The sequence below is a fragment of the Cyprinus carpio genome, chromosome A9, assembly GCF_018340385.1.
Source record: "Cyprinus carpio isolate SPL01 chromosome A9, ASM1834038v1, whole genome shotgun sequence".
In the NCBI taxonomy this organism is placed as follows: Eukaryota; Metazoa; Chordata; class Actinopteri; order Cypriniformes; family Cyprinidae; genus Cyprinus; species Cyprinus carpio.
This window is the reverse complement of record NC_056580.1, coordinates 7562592-7578465: the sequence shown is the minus strand read 5'-3', so window position 1 is coordinate 7578465 and position 15874 is coordinate 7562592. Positions and strand designations below refer to the sequence as shown.

The following is a 15874-nucleotide window of genomic DNA, read 5'->3' as shown; positions in this document are numbered from 1 at the left end:
CTAGACGGCGACTCACTCTAGACGACTCACTCTAGCCGGCGACTCACTCTAGACGGCGACTCACTCTAGACGGCGGCTCACTCTAGACCGCGGCTCACTCTAGACGGCGGGCTCACTCTAGACGGCGCTCACTCTAGACCGCGACTCACTCTAGACGGCGACTCACTCTAGACGGCGACTCACTCTAGACGGCGGCTCACTCTAGACCGCGGCTCACTCTAGACCGCGCTCACTCACTCTAGACGGCTCACTCTAGACGGCGGCTCACTCTAGACGGCGGCTCACTCTAGACGGCGACTCACTCTAGACGGCGACTCACTCTAGACGGCGGCTCACTCTAGACCGCGGCTCACTCTAGACCGCGACTCACTCTTGACGGCGACTCACTCTAGACGGCAGCTCACTCTAGCCGCGGCTCACTCTAGACGGCGGCTCACTCTAGACCGCGACTCACTCTTGACGGCGACTCACTCTAGACGGCGGCTCACTCTAGACGGCGGCTCACTCTAGACCGCGGCTCACTCTAGACGGCGACTCACTCTAGACGGCGGCTCACTCTAGACGGCGGCTCACTTCCGGCGGCTCACTCTAGACGGCGGCTCACTCTAGACCGCGGCTCACTCTAGACCGCGGCTCACTCTAGACGGCGGCTCACTCTAGACCGCGGCTCACTCTAGACCGCGGCTCACTCTAGGCCTCCGGCCTCTGCTCACTCAAGGCCACAGTGTGTGACCCTGTTTCATTGAGAAAGCGAAACTATTTTGTTTTTGCTTTCCAAAAGAAAACACGACTAGAAATCATGTTTATATCATGTTTATAATGGGTTTTATGTTTTTTTCTCGTCGCTCCGGCCGGACAAGGCATCACAATATGTTAAGAGGCGTAACATTTCCGCCACACGCTTGAGACATTCGGCCAATCACAGCACAGCTCGCTTTTCAGAGAGATGAGTCTTGTGAAAATCAACGTGAAAATCATAGAGGAGAAACAATAATGTACAGTATGTGGAAAATAATGTGTTTTTTTTAACCTTAAACCACATAAACACATTTCATTACACCAAATACACAAAATAATGTTCCTTTTAGCAGCATCATATGACCCCTTTAAGTCCATGTCCTTTGAAATTGACACTGTATTTATATTTGTGTTGTAAAAAATTTCAAAATAAAGTGCAATCCTTTTTTGAATTTCTAATTTGGGTCATTTAATTCAGTTGGAGAATCCCAGAGGCTGGACATTTTTTATGCATTATTTGTAAGGACATTTACTGTATTAATTGTGCCTACATATAAAATATAACGGTTTATTGACTCTTTCTTACATTAGTACTTAGAGATGTGTGTGAATAAACTGATCGATACATTTATTGAATCATTTGTATGTTGTTTCTTTTTTCTTTTTTTTTTTTTTTTTTTTTTTTTTTTTACTCACAATCTCCACCTCCATTTATATTCTTCTTGTAGAATGAATCGTAGTGTAATGATTTTTCTTGGTTTTACTGACCTGCACATATTTGGTTGTATTTTGTATAGTCTACCCACTTCTAAACTTCTCTACCCTCTTATAAATTATAAAGTGCCAATATCTAACATCCCTTCTCCTGAAAATTATCGGATACATCGTTGAGAAAGTGATTAAAAGTGAACACATACCTGTTAAGAAATATCCTTCGCGTCAAAGTGCAACGAGGTCGTCGTTTCTTGCACTTCCCGCGCTTCGCCGCTAGGAGGACATGACCTCATTCCGCCCACAGAAACGTCATCGAGCCTCTTCCTCCAACTGAGACCGTGGCAACGCCTAGAAAATAGGGGGGTTCGTGCCATTTACGTAGTCGGAGACGAACATTTCAGACGAACCATTGGATTATTTCTCTTAAACCATACAGATTTCAAACGAATTGCGGAAATATTAATTACTATGTCTTCAAAAACAAAACACGAAATTGGTTAATATACATTTTGTATGAAGTTTCTGTATTTCCAGTCGCAAATAACCCCCCTGTGTGGGACAGATGGTATAGCCGCGTCTCGTGAAAAGACGTCTTGTACTCAGAAAAAAATATTAATCATCAGTGTTGTGATATATACAGTTACCTTAGGATTTATAATTAGAGCTCTAAAATAATCGCTGACGATTTTTAGTGCAGTTAAAGATGTCTACTCCAGCTAGAAGGCGACTCATGCGAGATTTTAAGCGGTGAGTGGCTGTAAAATGGTAGATGTGTTTGGTTCGGTGGAGTAACTTAGCTGCTAGCTTGCTTAGTTAGTTAGCTTGATATCACCCAGTTCACTAGCCGATTATTAATCACGACATAAACGATTTAAATATGCTATTTAGTAGTCTGTGGTAGTATCACATTGCCTGTTTACACTGTGGGTATTCTTAGAAACTCTACATTAATCTTAGCTTATGAGCTAGCTGGCTAGCGTGAGCCGGTTAGAGAAGTTATTCAAGCTTGACTTGTCTGAATGTGATTATGATTGCAATTTTACCCGATATCTTTGTATTTCTAGTAATTTTCATAATGTAACCAGAAGCCACGCTTTTGTCGTGTACCGATCCACGGTTTTGGAAATCACTGAATGTGACTGACACAGTTATGATTGAGTGTTATGTGGTGGTCCCCAGGCTCCAGGAGGATCCTCCAGCCGGCGTCAGCGGAGCTCCATCCGAGAACAACATCATGGTGTGGAATGCGGTTATATTCGGGTGAGAAGAGAGAGAGCTGGTCGAGTCGAGTCTAGTCTGAGCCACCCAGCAGCGTGGTGTCACAGGGTTCCCACGTTCATGGAAAACCTCCACATATGAGGGGGTTATGAAATCCACATTTAGAGACCTGTGAATGTTATGGAAATCAATGATATACTTAAATATCATACCTTTTAAATGCTATGCAATTTTATGTTCAAAGGTTTGGAGTTAGTCAAATTATTGAGCAAGTTCATACTTTTATGTGGCAAAGACAGTGGTCATGTGACACTTTGCAATCACAATAATAAATATTTTAAATTGTATTTATTTAACTATTACTGTTTTTACTGTATTTTTGATCAAATAAATGCAGCTTTTGTAAGCATAAGAGACTTTACAAAAGCATAAAAAAAAAAATAATCTTACTTACCCCAAACTTTTGTAGGGTAGAGTGTGAAAATATACACACATACATATTTCATTGTCTACATATTACTCTTTTGTGGGCCCGAATAGAGACAATTTGTCCCACCAGCTATTCAGTGCTCTAATGCTGCGTGTCTATTTGATTTCATGGTCATCATGTTGTACCTGATTGTACCTCATGTTTCCTCCTACCTTTGACATTAATATTGCATTTCTCGTTGTTGTTGTTTTAATGCAGTCCGGAGGGAACACCTTTTGAAGATGGTAAGTGTCTATCTGTCGACCTAGACACTTGATTAAATGCATGTAAGAAAAAAAAAATTAGTATAATGCGTTTCTTTCGTGGAAATTAAAGATACAATGTTGTTTCTGTTCTGCACACAAGGTACTTTCAAACTCACAGTTGAGTTCACAGAGGAATATCCAAACAAGCCCCCAACTGTGCGGTTTGTCTCAAAAATGTTTCATCCAAATGGTGAGCGACGCTTCCTGTTTGTCTCTGATTAGAAGCTTTGTCAAAATGAATCTGACCCCAGTTCTCTAATATGCTCTCAATAGTTTACTCATGTAGTACGTTCCCACACAGAATCTGCTGCTGTTAAATTCATGTCATTTATTGTACCTTGCAAGCCTTTATTAGATATTTTTGTTGCTAAAATTAGTTTATTCATAAAGATTTAGCAAAAAATATTTAATACATTTATGCTTGTTTATGCATTTCTTTGACAGTAATAAATTTATTACACCGTTTACTCTGAAGATGTTCAAAGTTACAATCAAAGTTACTGTTGTGGAATTTTGTGGTTTTGGAGGGATTGTATAATATTAGTGAGTGTTGTTTGGTTGCTACATTCTGAAAGGTTATTATCATAAAAAGAGTCATGCATGTATTCTTGATTGGATGTAGTGAAAATGTTGTTCTAACTTTTCTCTTGCTGTCTTTCTCAGTGTATGCTGATGGCAGTATCTGCCTAGATATTCTTCAGAATCGGTGGAGTCCAACTTATGATGTTTCTTCTATTCTGACATCAATTCAGGTACTGAATTGTTTTATAGTCCTTTTTATATTAAACAAAAGTGCTTCATGTAGCCTGTGGACGTTATCGAATCTGAGAATTGCCTAATTTGAATGCTCATATTGATTTTTTTTTTTGGTTAAGAGTGAATGTTGATGTTTCGGTTTTGCTTGTAATTGCATTTTCCTGTCCTATTTGTTATACTCTTGAGGACTAAAATTAGATTTCTCTCTCTTTACAGTCCCTTCTAGATGAGCCAAATCCCAACAGCCCTGCAAACAGCCAGGCAGCACAACTCTATCAAGAAAACAAACGAGAATATGAGAAACGGGTTTCAGCGATTGTAGAGCAGAGCTGGAGGGACAGTTGACCACATTTACAAACCATGTTCTCACTGAAACATTGTTTTCCTTTTGTTTGGCTCTGTTGTTTGGGGATAGTTTTTCAAATCTCCATTTTTAAGTTTTTATGCACTTTACTCATGCAAGATTGTGATTTTTGTTTTATTTCTCTCCCACATTTTTGCCTGGATTGATTTTCAACGTTCATTAAGATCACTGAAAGGGGAAATACTCCTGGTGTATAATGCTTGACTAATTTTGCATATGGCATGAACATGCAGTAATTGTCCTTTTTTGCAAAATGCATAAGCATCTCTAAAAGAAAAAAAAAAAATCAATCAAGGCAGTTTAATCTGGATAAATGATTTACTATGAGAGTTTAATCTAAGTCATAGTAGTGTTGATGAAAATGTTCTTGGTGCTTTGTCAATTTTAATATCATGGTTTCACTCAAAAAGCAGTTTAAAGTGTCCTTTTAATTTCGGTTTTGCTTCCATTTTTCCGGGTTAGTATTCGTTTTGTTGGTTTAGTCGGCTCTTCTTGGCTCTGCCAGAGGAGGGTTGGTATGCTACTACATGAGTGGTGAGCATCCCTAGTACACACTGAAAACACATATAAGATGTTGGTAGAAGGGCATGAGGAATTATATAAAGTACCAAATTATTGTTGACAGAAAATGGCAATATGTTGTGGAGTATAAAATGTATATTTACTGGTCGAAAAACTGAGGTTTGCTGGAATTACGCGAAATTCAAAAATATCCTCCAAAATCCAGAGATGCATATTAACTGCAGTTATGTGATCCTTTCATAGCTTGCGTCACAAGTCCAATCAATCAAGTGAAATAATGTCTTCAGGTTTTTTTCCAAGCCCTTTGCAGATGTATGCCCTGTTACGTGCATGAATGCCTGAGTGTCTCCTTGCCTCTATTAATCTCTTGTATATACAAAAACACATCTGAATTTTGTGTACAGATTTTGCACTGGTTGGCAATCTCATTTTCCAGCACTTGTAAATACTTAAATAAAAGGTGAAAATACCTTTGTGAGTAATGCTTCACTGATACTTTACACCTTATTTCATCCTATCCTAGTCTATAACTGTACCAATAGCAGAAGTCTTTTCTATTTCCTAAAACGTAAGAATCTTTTCTCTTTCTGCTTAATGTTTTTGAATCTAGAACACAAAGTTAGGTGAAACAGATCACGATTTTATTGTGAGAAAGTTCTAGAAATCATGGGAAGTGAATAAGTCAAGTCACCTTTATTTATATAGTGCTTTATACAAAACAGATTGTGTCAAAGCAACTGAACAACATTAATTAGGAGAACAGTGTGTCAATAATGCAAAATCACAGTTAAAAGCAGTTCATCATTGAATTCAGTGATGTCATTTATCTCAGTTCAGTTTAAATAGTATCTGTGCAAATCATTTGCAATCAAGTCAACGATATCGCTGTAAATGAAGTGTCCCCAACTAGGCAAGCCAGAGGCGACAGCAACAAGGAACCAAAACTCGATCGGTGACAGAATGGAGAAAAAACCTTGGGAGAAACCAGGCTCAGTCGATGGCCAGTTCTCCTCTGACCAGACGAAACCAGCAGTTCAAAGTCAGATTGTGCAGAAGAATCATCTGTTTCCTGTGGTCGTCTGAGACAAGGTCTTTACAGGGGATCTGTCTCTGGGGCTCATCTAGTTGTCCTGGTCTCCGCTGTCTTTCAGGGTTGTAGAGGTCCTTTCTAGGTGCTTATCCACCATCTGGGCTGGATATGTACTGGATCCGGGTGACTGCAGTGACCATCTGATCTGGATACAGACTGGATCTGGTGGCTGCAGTGGCCTCGGAATAAGAGAGAAACAGACTAATATTAGTGTAGATGCCATTCTTCTAACATTGTAGCAAGTACATTGGGTGTTATGGTAGGTGTTCCCGGTTCACCTAATTAATCCAGCCTAAAAATCCTTTAACAGATTTGGATATTAGAAGCATATTAGTGTGCTATGTGTAAGCCAGGTTAAAGAGATGGGTCTTTAATCTAGATTTAAACTGCAAGAGTGTGTCTGCCTCCCGAACAATGTTAGGTAGGTTATTCCAGAGTTTGGGCACTAAATAGGAAAAGGATCTGCCGCCCGCAGTTGATTTTGATATTCTAGGTATTATCAAATTGCCAGAGTTTTGAGAATGCAGCGAACGTGGAGGACTATAATGTAACAAGAGCTCATTCAAATACTGAGGTGCTAAACCATTCAGAGTTTTATAAGTAATAAGCAAGATTTTAAAATCTATACAATGTTTGATAGGGAGCCAGTGCAGTGTTGACAGGACCAGGCTAATATGGTCATACTTCCTGGTTTTAGTAAGAACTCTAGCTGCTGCATTTTGGACTTACTGGAGTTTGTTTATTAAGCGTGCAGAACAACCACCCAATAAAGCATTACAATAATCTAACCTTGAGGTCATAAACGCATGGATTAACTTTTCTGCATTTGACATTGAGAGCATAGGTCATAATTTAGATATATTTTTGAGATGGAAAAATGCAGTTTTACAAATGCTAGAAATGTGTCTTTCTAAGGAAAGGTTGCTATCAAATAGCACACCTAGGTTCCTAACTGATGTTGAAGAATTGACAGAGCAGCCATCAAGTCTTAGAAAGCGTTCTAGGTTATTACATGCAGAGCTTTTAGGTCCTATAATTACCACCTCTGTTTTTCCAGAATAGCAGTAAGAAATTACTCGTCATCCAGTTTTTTATATCGACTATGCATTCCATTAGTTTTTCAAATTGGTATGTTTCACCGGGCCACAAAGAAATATAGAGCTGAGTATCATCAGCATAACTGTGAAAGCTAACACCGTGTTTCCTGATGATATCTCCCAAGGGTAACATGTAAAGCATGAAGAGTAACGGCCTTAGTACTGAGCCTTGAGGTACTCCATACTGCACTTGTGATCAATATGTACCTCTTCATTCACTGCTACGAATTGATGGCGGTCATATAAGTACGATTTAAACCATGCTAATGCATTTCCATTAATTCCAACAAAGTTTTCTAGTCTATGCAAAAGAATGTTGTGGTCAATAGTGTCGAACGCAGCACTAAGATCCAGTAGCACTAATAGAGAGATACAACCACAATCAGATGATAAGAGCAGGTCATTTGTAACTCCAAGGAGAACAGTCTCAGTACTGTGATACGGTCTAAATCCTGACTGAAAATCCTCACATACCATTTTTTTTCTAAGAAGGAATATAATTGTGAGGATAACTAAATTTTCTAGTATCTTGGACAGAAAAGGGAGATTCGAGATTGGTCTGTAATTAACTAGTTCTTTGGGGTCAAGTTGTGCTTTTTTGATGAGAGGCTTAATAACAGCCAGTTTGAAGGTTTTGGGGACATATCCTTATGACAATGATGAATTAATAATAGTCAGAAGAGGATCTATGACTTCTGGAAGCACCTCTTTTAAGAGTTTAGATGGAATACGGTCTAATATACATGTTGGTTTAGATAATTTAACAAGTTTATACAATTCTTCCTCTCCTATAGTAGAGAATGAGTGGAACTGTTCCTCAGGGGATCTATAGTGCACTGTCTTATGCGATACTGTAGCTAACGGCTGCATGGTTACAATTTATTAATTAATTATAATAGTATCGACTTTAGAAGTAAAGTACGTAGTTCATAAAGTCATTACTGCTGTGATGTTGAGAAATGTCAACACTTGTTGATGCTTTATTTTTCATTAATTTAGCCACTGTATTGAATAAATACCCGGGGTTATGTTTGTTTTCTTCTAAAAGAGACGAAAAGTAACCAGATCTAGCAGTTTTTAATGCTTTTCTGTAGGATAGGTAACTTTTCTGCCAAGCAATATGAAAAACCTCCAGTTTTGTTTTCCCCCAGCTGCGCTCCATTTTCCGGGCTGCTCTCTTTAGGGTGCGAATGTGCTCATTATACCACGGCGTCAGACTGTTTTCCTTAATCTTCCTTAAGCGTAAAGGAGCAACTGTATTTATAGGGCCCTATGATTTCCGTGATGCGGAAAATGCGGACGGAATCGTGGAACCCAGTCATAAAAATGGAATTCACAGTTTAACGAGGAATGTCAGAATTTGTCAAATTTTGAATTAATTAATCAAAAGTAGGTCATTACACTTAAATCAAATCGCGATTATGGACTAATATCTATAACTATTAAGCCGCAAAAGTTTATTTAAATATGAATCCTACATGTTCTGCGTGTCTCTGTCAATGAATGGCGCAGACACGTGGTTCCATTTACTACACATATACTGACGCTCATGGTTATTTCAGCATCTGCGGTCTCACTAAATGAGGACGTAAATACATGAACAACATCTCCAGAACTGCTCTGAGAGTCACTTCATGAGCATTTGACCGTTTGATTTGAGTAAAACTAGCGTCATATAACATACACAGAACTGTAAATGTATTGACGGCAACCCGACAAAATATAAGTCCAGTTTGATTTAAAGTCTATTTTTCAGTAGTATGTACATCTAGAATCTACTACTACTCAAATAGGCTATGAAACAAACATTTTTTAAGGAATAATCACACAACATTTCTTCCATGTTTTAATTTTATTAGTTAATCCCCTTTATTTGCCAAAAAATAAAGGTTGTTTAATTTTCAATAATTATAAGATAAATGAAATTAATGTTTATGCCTTCATTTGATAACCAGAAAAATTTAAATACACAACACAGAATTTCTGAGGAAAAAAAAAAAAAATCACAAGGCTACTTTAATGATAAATAAATAATAAAAAAAATTAAGTTGTTTTATGCATTCAAATAATTAGACATGCTAAAACACAGAATCTGGTAACAATAAAAAATATGGTGAGAAATAATAAAACATTGCATGTAATTGTTGTTAAACTTTTATTAAATTGATGTAAAAATGTATACATTTCATGGTTTTAATTAATAAGAAATGCTTTTTTGATTAATAAACAGTAATTTAACTATTAAAAAGGAGTTGAGAAAAATTAAAACAGAAAAAATGGAATTTGGAAAAAAATTCAACGGTATTTAGGAAAACATAAACTGGATTTCATAGGGCCCTATATTTAAAATGCTAGAAAAGAGAGAGTCCATAGTTTCTGTTACATCATCAAATTGTTCTTAGGTTTTGGATATGCGAAGGAATTGAGATAAATCTGGAAGATTACTTACAAAGCAGTCTTTTGCGGTAAAGTGATGGTTCTACCATACTTGTAACAAGAAGTAGAATTTACAGTTTTAGCTATATGAAGTTTGTATAACCCCAGTAGAGTTATAAATGCTGATCCCAATGCATCTTTTTCATTATCAACATGGATATTAAAATCACCAACAATTAAAACTTTATCTGCGGCCAGCACTAACTCAGATATAAAATCAGCAAACTCTTTAATAAAGTCTGTATGGTGCCCTGGTGGCCTGTATACAGTAGCCAGTACAAACATCACAGGGGATTTATCATTAACATTTGTTTCTCTGGATAATGTTATATGAAGCACCACTACTTCAAATGAGTTATACCTGAAGCCCGTCCTCTGAGAAATACTGAAAACATTGTTATAAATTGAAGCAACACCTCCCCCTTTACCTTTTGGACACGGCTCATGTTTATAACAATAATCTTGGGTTGTAGACTCATTTAAAATAATGCAATCCTCGGGTTTAACCAGGTTTCTGTCAAACAGAGCACATCTAGGTTATGATCAGTGATCATATTATTTACAAAAAGTGCTTTTGTAGAAAGGGACCTGATATTCAATAAGCCAAGCGATTTGTTTAATCGTATTGCATCTGTTTTTTATTTGTTGAACCTCAGTTAAATTGTTACTCTTAAATTGGTTTGGACGTTTTTTGTATTTTCTAGTTCGGGGAACAGACACAGTCTCTGAATAATGTGACATCGGAGAGCTAACACAGCCATATAACAAGGTGAACAAATTACTGGTCCGCATTTAAGATGTAATTTAAAGCAATAGTTCACCCAAAATTGAAAACTTGCTGAAAAAAATCACTCACCCTCAGGTCATCCAAGAAAGAGTTGAGTTTGTTTCTTCGTCAAAATAAATATGGAGAAATTTAGCATCACATCACTAGCTTACCAAAGGATCCTCTGCAGTGAAGGGGTGCCGTCAGAATGAGAGTCTAAACAGCTGATAAAAACATCACAATAATCCACAAGTAATCTACACGACTCATTAATGTCTGATGGAGTGTAAAGGAAAAGAGTCCATAATAACATCCATCAACTGTTGTCCTCTCACATTAAAAGTTTCCTTTTTTTTTTTTTTTTTTTTTTTTTTGGATGCTAGTATTTTAGCCAGAGGGTAAAATTTTTCAGTTTTAAGTTAAAAACATCTTGATGAATTTACTACAAACACGCAGCTTTTCACTTCATAAGATGTCAGGACTGGAGTGGTGTGCATTATTGTGATGTTTTTATCAGCTGTTTGGACTCTCATTCTGACGGCACCCATTCACTGAAGAGGATCCACTGGTGAGCAAGTGACGTTATGCTAAATTTCTACAAAAACTGTTCTGATGATGAAACAAACTCATCTAGATCTTGGATGTATTTCTATGAAATTTCCATTTTTGGGTGAAATATTCCTTTAAAGCCTGATTTTTTTTTTTTTTATAAGCATGAAACAACACTACATTAAGCATGGTTTATTTTTCATGAACATATGTAGAGTTATGCAAGGCATAAATACAAAACTGATAATTGAAAATAGTACAAATTAATTACACTGTCTTATGGTTGGATGAGCAGAATACTTCCAATGCTGTAGAACATTGATAACTAAGTGACTGATAAGTGAACCCTATCAAATATATCCCTAAAAGATATAGCTACTAACCAATGACCAACTCTATTCTGTAACAACACCACAGGTCCTGGCCTCTCTCAAAACTGGATACTAAACTCCTGAATAGAAAAATATCACATTGGCAACCAGGTACACCTGACACTACCGGTTGTACGCTCGTTCTTTCTTAGACCTCTCTAATGCTTTGTCCATTGTCTTCTCATTGTCTCCTCTGCACTTCGGACAGTACCATTTTCCTTTGGGCTTATGGTGCAGGCCAACACATGAGAAGTGAAACCACTCAATAGTGCATTCATCATTATCACAACCTATCATCTCTCCGTAAGACACTTGCTCGCACAGACAGTAAGTGGGTTCATTGGGATCGATAGGCAGGTCTGTCGGCGACGGCTCCCTGTCCTGCTTGCTTTTCGACCTCTTCTTCTTCTTCGATGATGTGGATGAGGTCTTGGCCTTCTTCTCTTTCGGCACACCTGAACAAACCTCCTCATTGGGCTCCATGCCATAATTGGAGTTTTCTCGGTTCTCCGAACCATTTTTCTGCCTCCGTGAACGCTTTCCACCAGATTTGTCAACTGAAGCCGGGGTCTCTTCTCGTCTCCGATCCGCACTCGGCTTACTGACCGAGAGCATCGAAGCAGAGACCGGTGTCATAGTTACGGTTGTTATGGCACTGGGGGTGCTGCCCACCAACACAGTGCTCTCCGGCGAGTCCTGGCAGGCCTGGAAAAGCTCACTCTGCCAATCGAGCTGCCGACTGCGATTCTCCACCATTTCCACCATTTGGCCTGCGATCTGGATCTTTTCATCTCCGAGTTCTTCTGTGCGGATCAAAGAGCGCTGGATGCAGTGAAGCAGACGCCGCCTCTGCACGGGATCCGATTCTTGTCTGTGCTTTTCATAAGCCTCATCCAATTCATTGAGGATCTCTGCAAGATCAATGCATCAGGATTAATGCAATACGATAATAACATCACAATGTTTACTGCTACTGTATGTCAGTCTATACACCATCATTTTAACCTCCAATAAAAAAGGCAGTAATCATGGCAACATAGCTTTATTGTCTCAAGTCAAGATTCCACAGGTGAATAAAACACGTTAACCAACAAATATCACCATGTTTGATTAATTACAGCACAATAACCTTTCTGAAATGTTATGTTTAAATAAAAATGCGGAATTATCAGAATAAATATTCCCAGATTTGCATACATTTCCAGAACCAAAATCTGAATCAGACAAAACCAAATGCAAAATTTAGGATATGCAAGGGATTTAGGATATCTCTTTTCAACACAATCATGTTTTATGAATAAAATGTGTAATTACCGGGTGTAATTACCATAGATCTGAATAAAACTCTAAAGTTTGTTATAAGTTAGTGCTAATAAAAATTGAGATTTCTGGCTCAGTGCAAGAAAAAAAAATATGTAATTTTGAAAATATGGCCTTAAAAATATGTAGTGTACTTGAAATCTACAGATGCAAATAGATCATGCATAATCAAATAAAACAAGTAAATGTGTATCTTGGATATTTTCTTTGAACTAGCCTGAAAAAAGACATGTTATGGAAGCAAAGTAGCCCAAATCTCAAAACTGACCAGTGCATGGAATAAAAATGGTTTTGCCTGGAGCGTCTTTGCTTTAAGATGTTTACACAATCGCTGACCATATGAAACTTTATGTGCAGTCTTTATAATATTTCAAGTACTATTTACACAGCACTAACACACAACTGATTTCAAGCTACATCATTATTTAACGTTAAACAGGAAGTTTGGTGGCGCTCGAGAAGGTGCGAGACTCCGCACTCCATCCAATCAGGATGTGAAGTGATTTCATACAAACCTTTACAAATTCAAGATATAAATTACAAGTAAATTAACTCTATATCTGATCAACTTTGCAGCTTTAACCACTCAATCTCGCGACGCGGGGAAACTTGCCAGTTTCACGTGCTAACGCGGTTAGCCGCTAGCCAGCTAGCTAGTGTGACACCTAACACCCGTTGCACAAACAATGCAGTGACTTTTTTTACACTTGTGCTAAATGCTAGAGTCTGTAAGCTTTCACCTTGATATCTGGCGTCAATTTCCTTCATGAGGGACACGCATCTTTGAAGGTCCAGCGGTAAAGACTCGACCAGCTCCAGATACTCCTCAACATAGTTCACCACAACATGAGAAGACTCTCCGTTTGAAGAAGGGTTCAACATCTTTTCGCACGCATTTAAGAGGCTGGTAGAGCACTATGAATATGTTTCTTAATAGTTATATTATCTTATGATAGTTTTTAAAGAATAAAAGTCTGGGCTGCTGGAAAAGTTATTCAGATAAGTGTTGTAGTGAGTTGTGCAGGACCAGTGACGCTTCTGTGGCGGAGACCTAGCTCATGAAAATGAATTGCCTCACTGTGACGTGGTTCCACTATCATCCAATAGAGTGTCTCGGTACGCAAAAGTCAATTAATATTCATGAGCCAATCCTTTTAACGTTTGCCACAGGGTCGCGCAATGTCTGCATATTGTTGCACTTTGAAGACGCTTGGTGGCGTTTGGTAGCATGAAAAGACAGGAGAAACATGTTTTCTAGACTAGTTGGCTAGGCTAATCTTCCATTTGTGTGTGTGTGTGTGTGTGTGTGTGTGTGTGTGTGTGTGTGTGTGTGTGTGTGTGTGTGTGTGTGTGTGTGTGTGTGTGTGTGTGTTTGGAGTGCTCAGAGAGTTATAGTGTCTTATAATATCTTGCAAAATTAAATGAACTGGGATTTTTGCATTCAAATTTATGTATTTATTTATTAGAAGATTGGCTGCATAGCTAATTTTAACAAAGCATTTTTTTCTTTGTTATATTGTGTTTGCTATGTAGATCACTTGACAGCAAAATCTCAAAACATCCTTACAGAATCATCTGCATATATACGTCAAATGAGGTATAATGCAACAAATGTGTTATTTTGTGTTTCTCCCTTCTTGTCAATCTTCAATTTGAGCTTAATTATTAAATATAAATAGTGTAGCCTACTGTCGTTCGATCTAAACACATGTGAATCCCTGTAGTTTTTAATATATATAAATAACTCATTAAGACATTGAATTTTAGCTGCTTGGATAATTCACATCTTGTGCTGAAAGGTGAAAAGGGTAGTTGTGTTCTTCTAACACAAGAATGCCCTGCAGGGGTCACTTATGTTGAGGCAATGAGGCTCGTAATGTTGTTTATCCTCAGCTGAGTTGTTTACTGGCACATCATGTAGATATTCTTTTCACTTGAGTGTATTATTGTGGATTCCTTGTTTCAGTTGCAGCCCCGAAGAGAAATCCTAATGACTTATCCTATATTTTTAACAGTTGTGGATGACCTTTGAAAAAGGTAAAGGTAGTTTTTTGTACATCTGTGTTATTAGCAGTAAAAATGTCAGATGACTAAAATATCATGATTTGCAAATGAGAGGAGAAACGAGCGTAAAGTCGAGTATCCTTGTCTTCACTTCTCTGACCCAAGTGGTGTCGTAAAAAAACCTCTTACGCATTTCAGTGTCAATGGAGAATTCAGAGATTGGACAAATTAGGTTACTTTCCACATTAAGTTAATGTCAAGAATTGAGGTGTAGTCATAAGTGAGGTTTTGCGTAAACTCTTTTTAGACAACTTTTTTCAGGATTCTTCAGGATACTTTTCTTTCTAAAAACATCAGCAATCTTACTGATCCCAAACTTTTGAATGGCAGTATAGATAGATAGATAGATAGATAGATAGATAGATAGATAGATAGATAGATGTGTGTATGTATGGTAACACTTTATTGTATGGAGTTGCTGCACGTACATGTACTTACTATAGTAACAACAATAAGTTATGCATTATTATATGCAACTTCTCCTAAACCAAACCCTCGTCCTAACCCTAATCATGTAGTATGTAATTAATGTTACTCAGTACTTAAAAGTATATTTGTCCTAATGTATGCTATTTTTCTTAAACCAAGGTATACAGTGGGTAAAAAAGAACCCCCCCTAAAATAATCACATTTTTTGTTTTGCAGCCTAAAATGAAGAGGGACACAGTTTTTGTTTTATCCAGCTGTATTTACTCAGTGCAACTTATAACACCCAAGTGAAAAAAAGGGCTGTAAAAAGGATCACCCCCCTCAAAAATTACTTGTGAACTCAATCAGGTGCAGCTTATCACCTTCTCAATGGCACACAAAGCCATTTGACATTCAGCTGTGGTCATTTTGATCAACTCAACATGAAAAGGGCTTTCCTGGAGCATTTCAGTTCTTGGTAGTGCAAGTGAAGCAAACAATCAACTCTGAATGAAAAGATCTCTGGAATAAAGTTGTGGATGGACACAAGTCAGGAGATGGATACAAAAAAAATGTCAAAGGCTTTATCAATGCCTAGAAGCCCAGTGAAGTCTGTTATTAAGAAGTGGAAGGTATTTGGTACAGACCCTCCCTGGATCAGGATGTCGCTCCAAACTGGATGAAAGAGTCAGGAGGAAACAGAGAGGTAACCAACAGCAACTCTGA

General features: G+C 37.9%; 2 protein-coding genes across 2 annotated transcripts; one reads left to right on the top strand and one right to left on the bottom strand.

Annotated features, from left to right (window-relative positions):
- The first annotated feature begins 1847 nt into the window (after positions 1 to 1847).
- LOC109054976 (ubiquitin-conjugating enzyme E2 A-like) lies at positions 1848 to 5517 on the top strand. Its single transcript, XM_019072209.2, has 6 exons — positions 1848 to 2199; positions 2632 to 2712; positions 3359 to 3384; positions 3506 to 3595; positions 4069 to 4157; positions 4378 to 5517. Exons 1-6 carry the CDS (start codon positions 2156 to 2158, stop codon positions 4504 to 4506), a joined length of 459 nt encoding a protein of 152 aa, XP_018927754.1. The 5' UTR covers positions 1848 to 2155; the 3' UTR covers positions 4507 to 5517.
- Positions 5518 to 11162: 5645 nt separating this feature from the next.
- Positions 11163 to 13736, bottom strand: LOC109054965 (inhibitor of growth protein 1-like). Its single transcript, XM_042763356.1, has 2 exons — positions 13417 to 13736; positions 11163 to 12267 (listed from the first exon to the last, which is right to left on the bottom strand). Exons 1-2 carry the CDS (start codon positions 13556 to 13558, stop codon positions 11480 to 11482), a joined length of 930 nt encoding a protein of 309 aa, XP_042619290.1. The 5' UTR covers positions 13559 to 13736; the 3' UTR covers positions 11163 to 11479.
- Between the last annotated feature and the right edge of the window lie 2138 nt (positions 13737 to 15874).

Coding starts and splice junctions, on each gene's coding strand:
- LOC109054976 (XM_019072209.2), top strand. CDS start 2,156: ATGTCTACTCCAGCTAGAAGGCGACTCATGCGAGATTTTAAGCG. Junction 3,596..4,068: donor AAAAATGTTTCATCCAAATG/GTGAGCGACGCT, acceptor TGTCTTTCTCAG/TGTATGCTGATGGCAGTATC. Junction 4,158..4,377: donor CTATTCTGACATCAATTCAG/GTACTGAATTGT, acceptor CTCTCTTTACAG/TCCCTTCTAGATGAGCCAAA.
- LOC109054965 (XM_042763356.1), bottom strand. CDS start 13,558: ATGTTGAACCCTTCTTCAAACGGAGAGTCTTCTCATGTTGTGGTGAAC. Junction 12,268..13,416: donor AATTGACGCCAGATATCAAG/GTGAAAGCTTAC, acceptor TTGATCTTGCAG/AGATCCTCAATGAATTGGAT.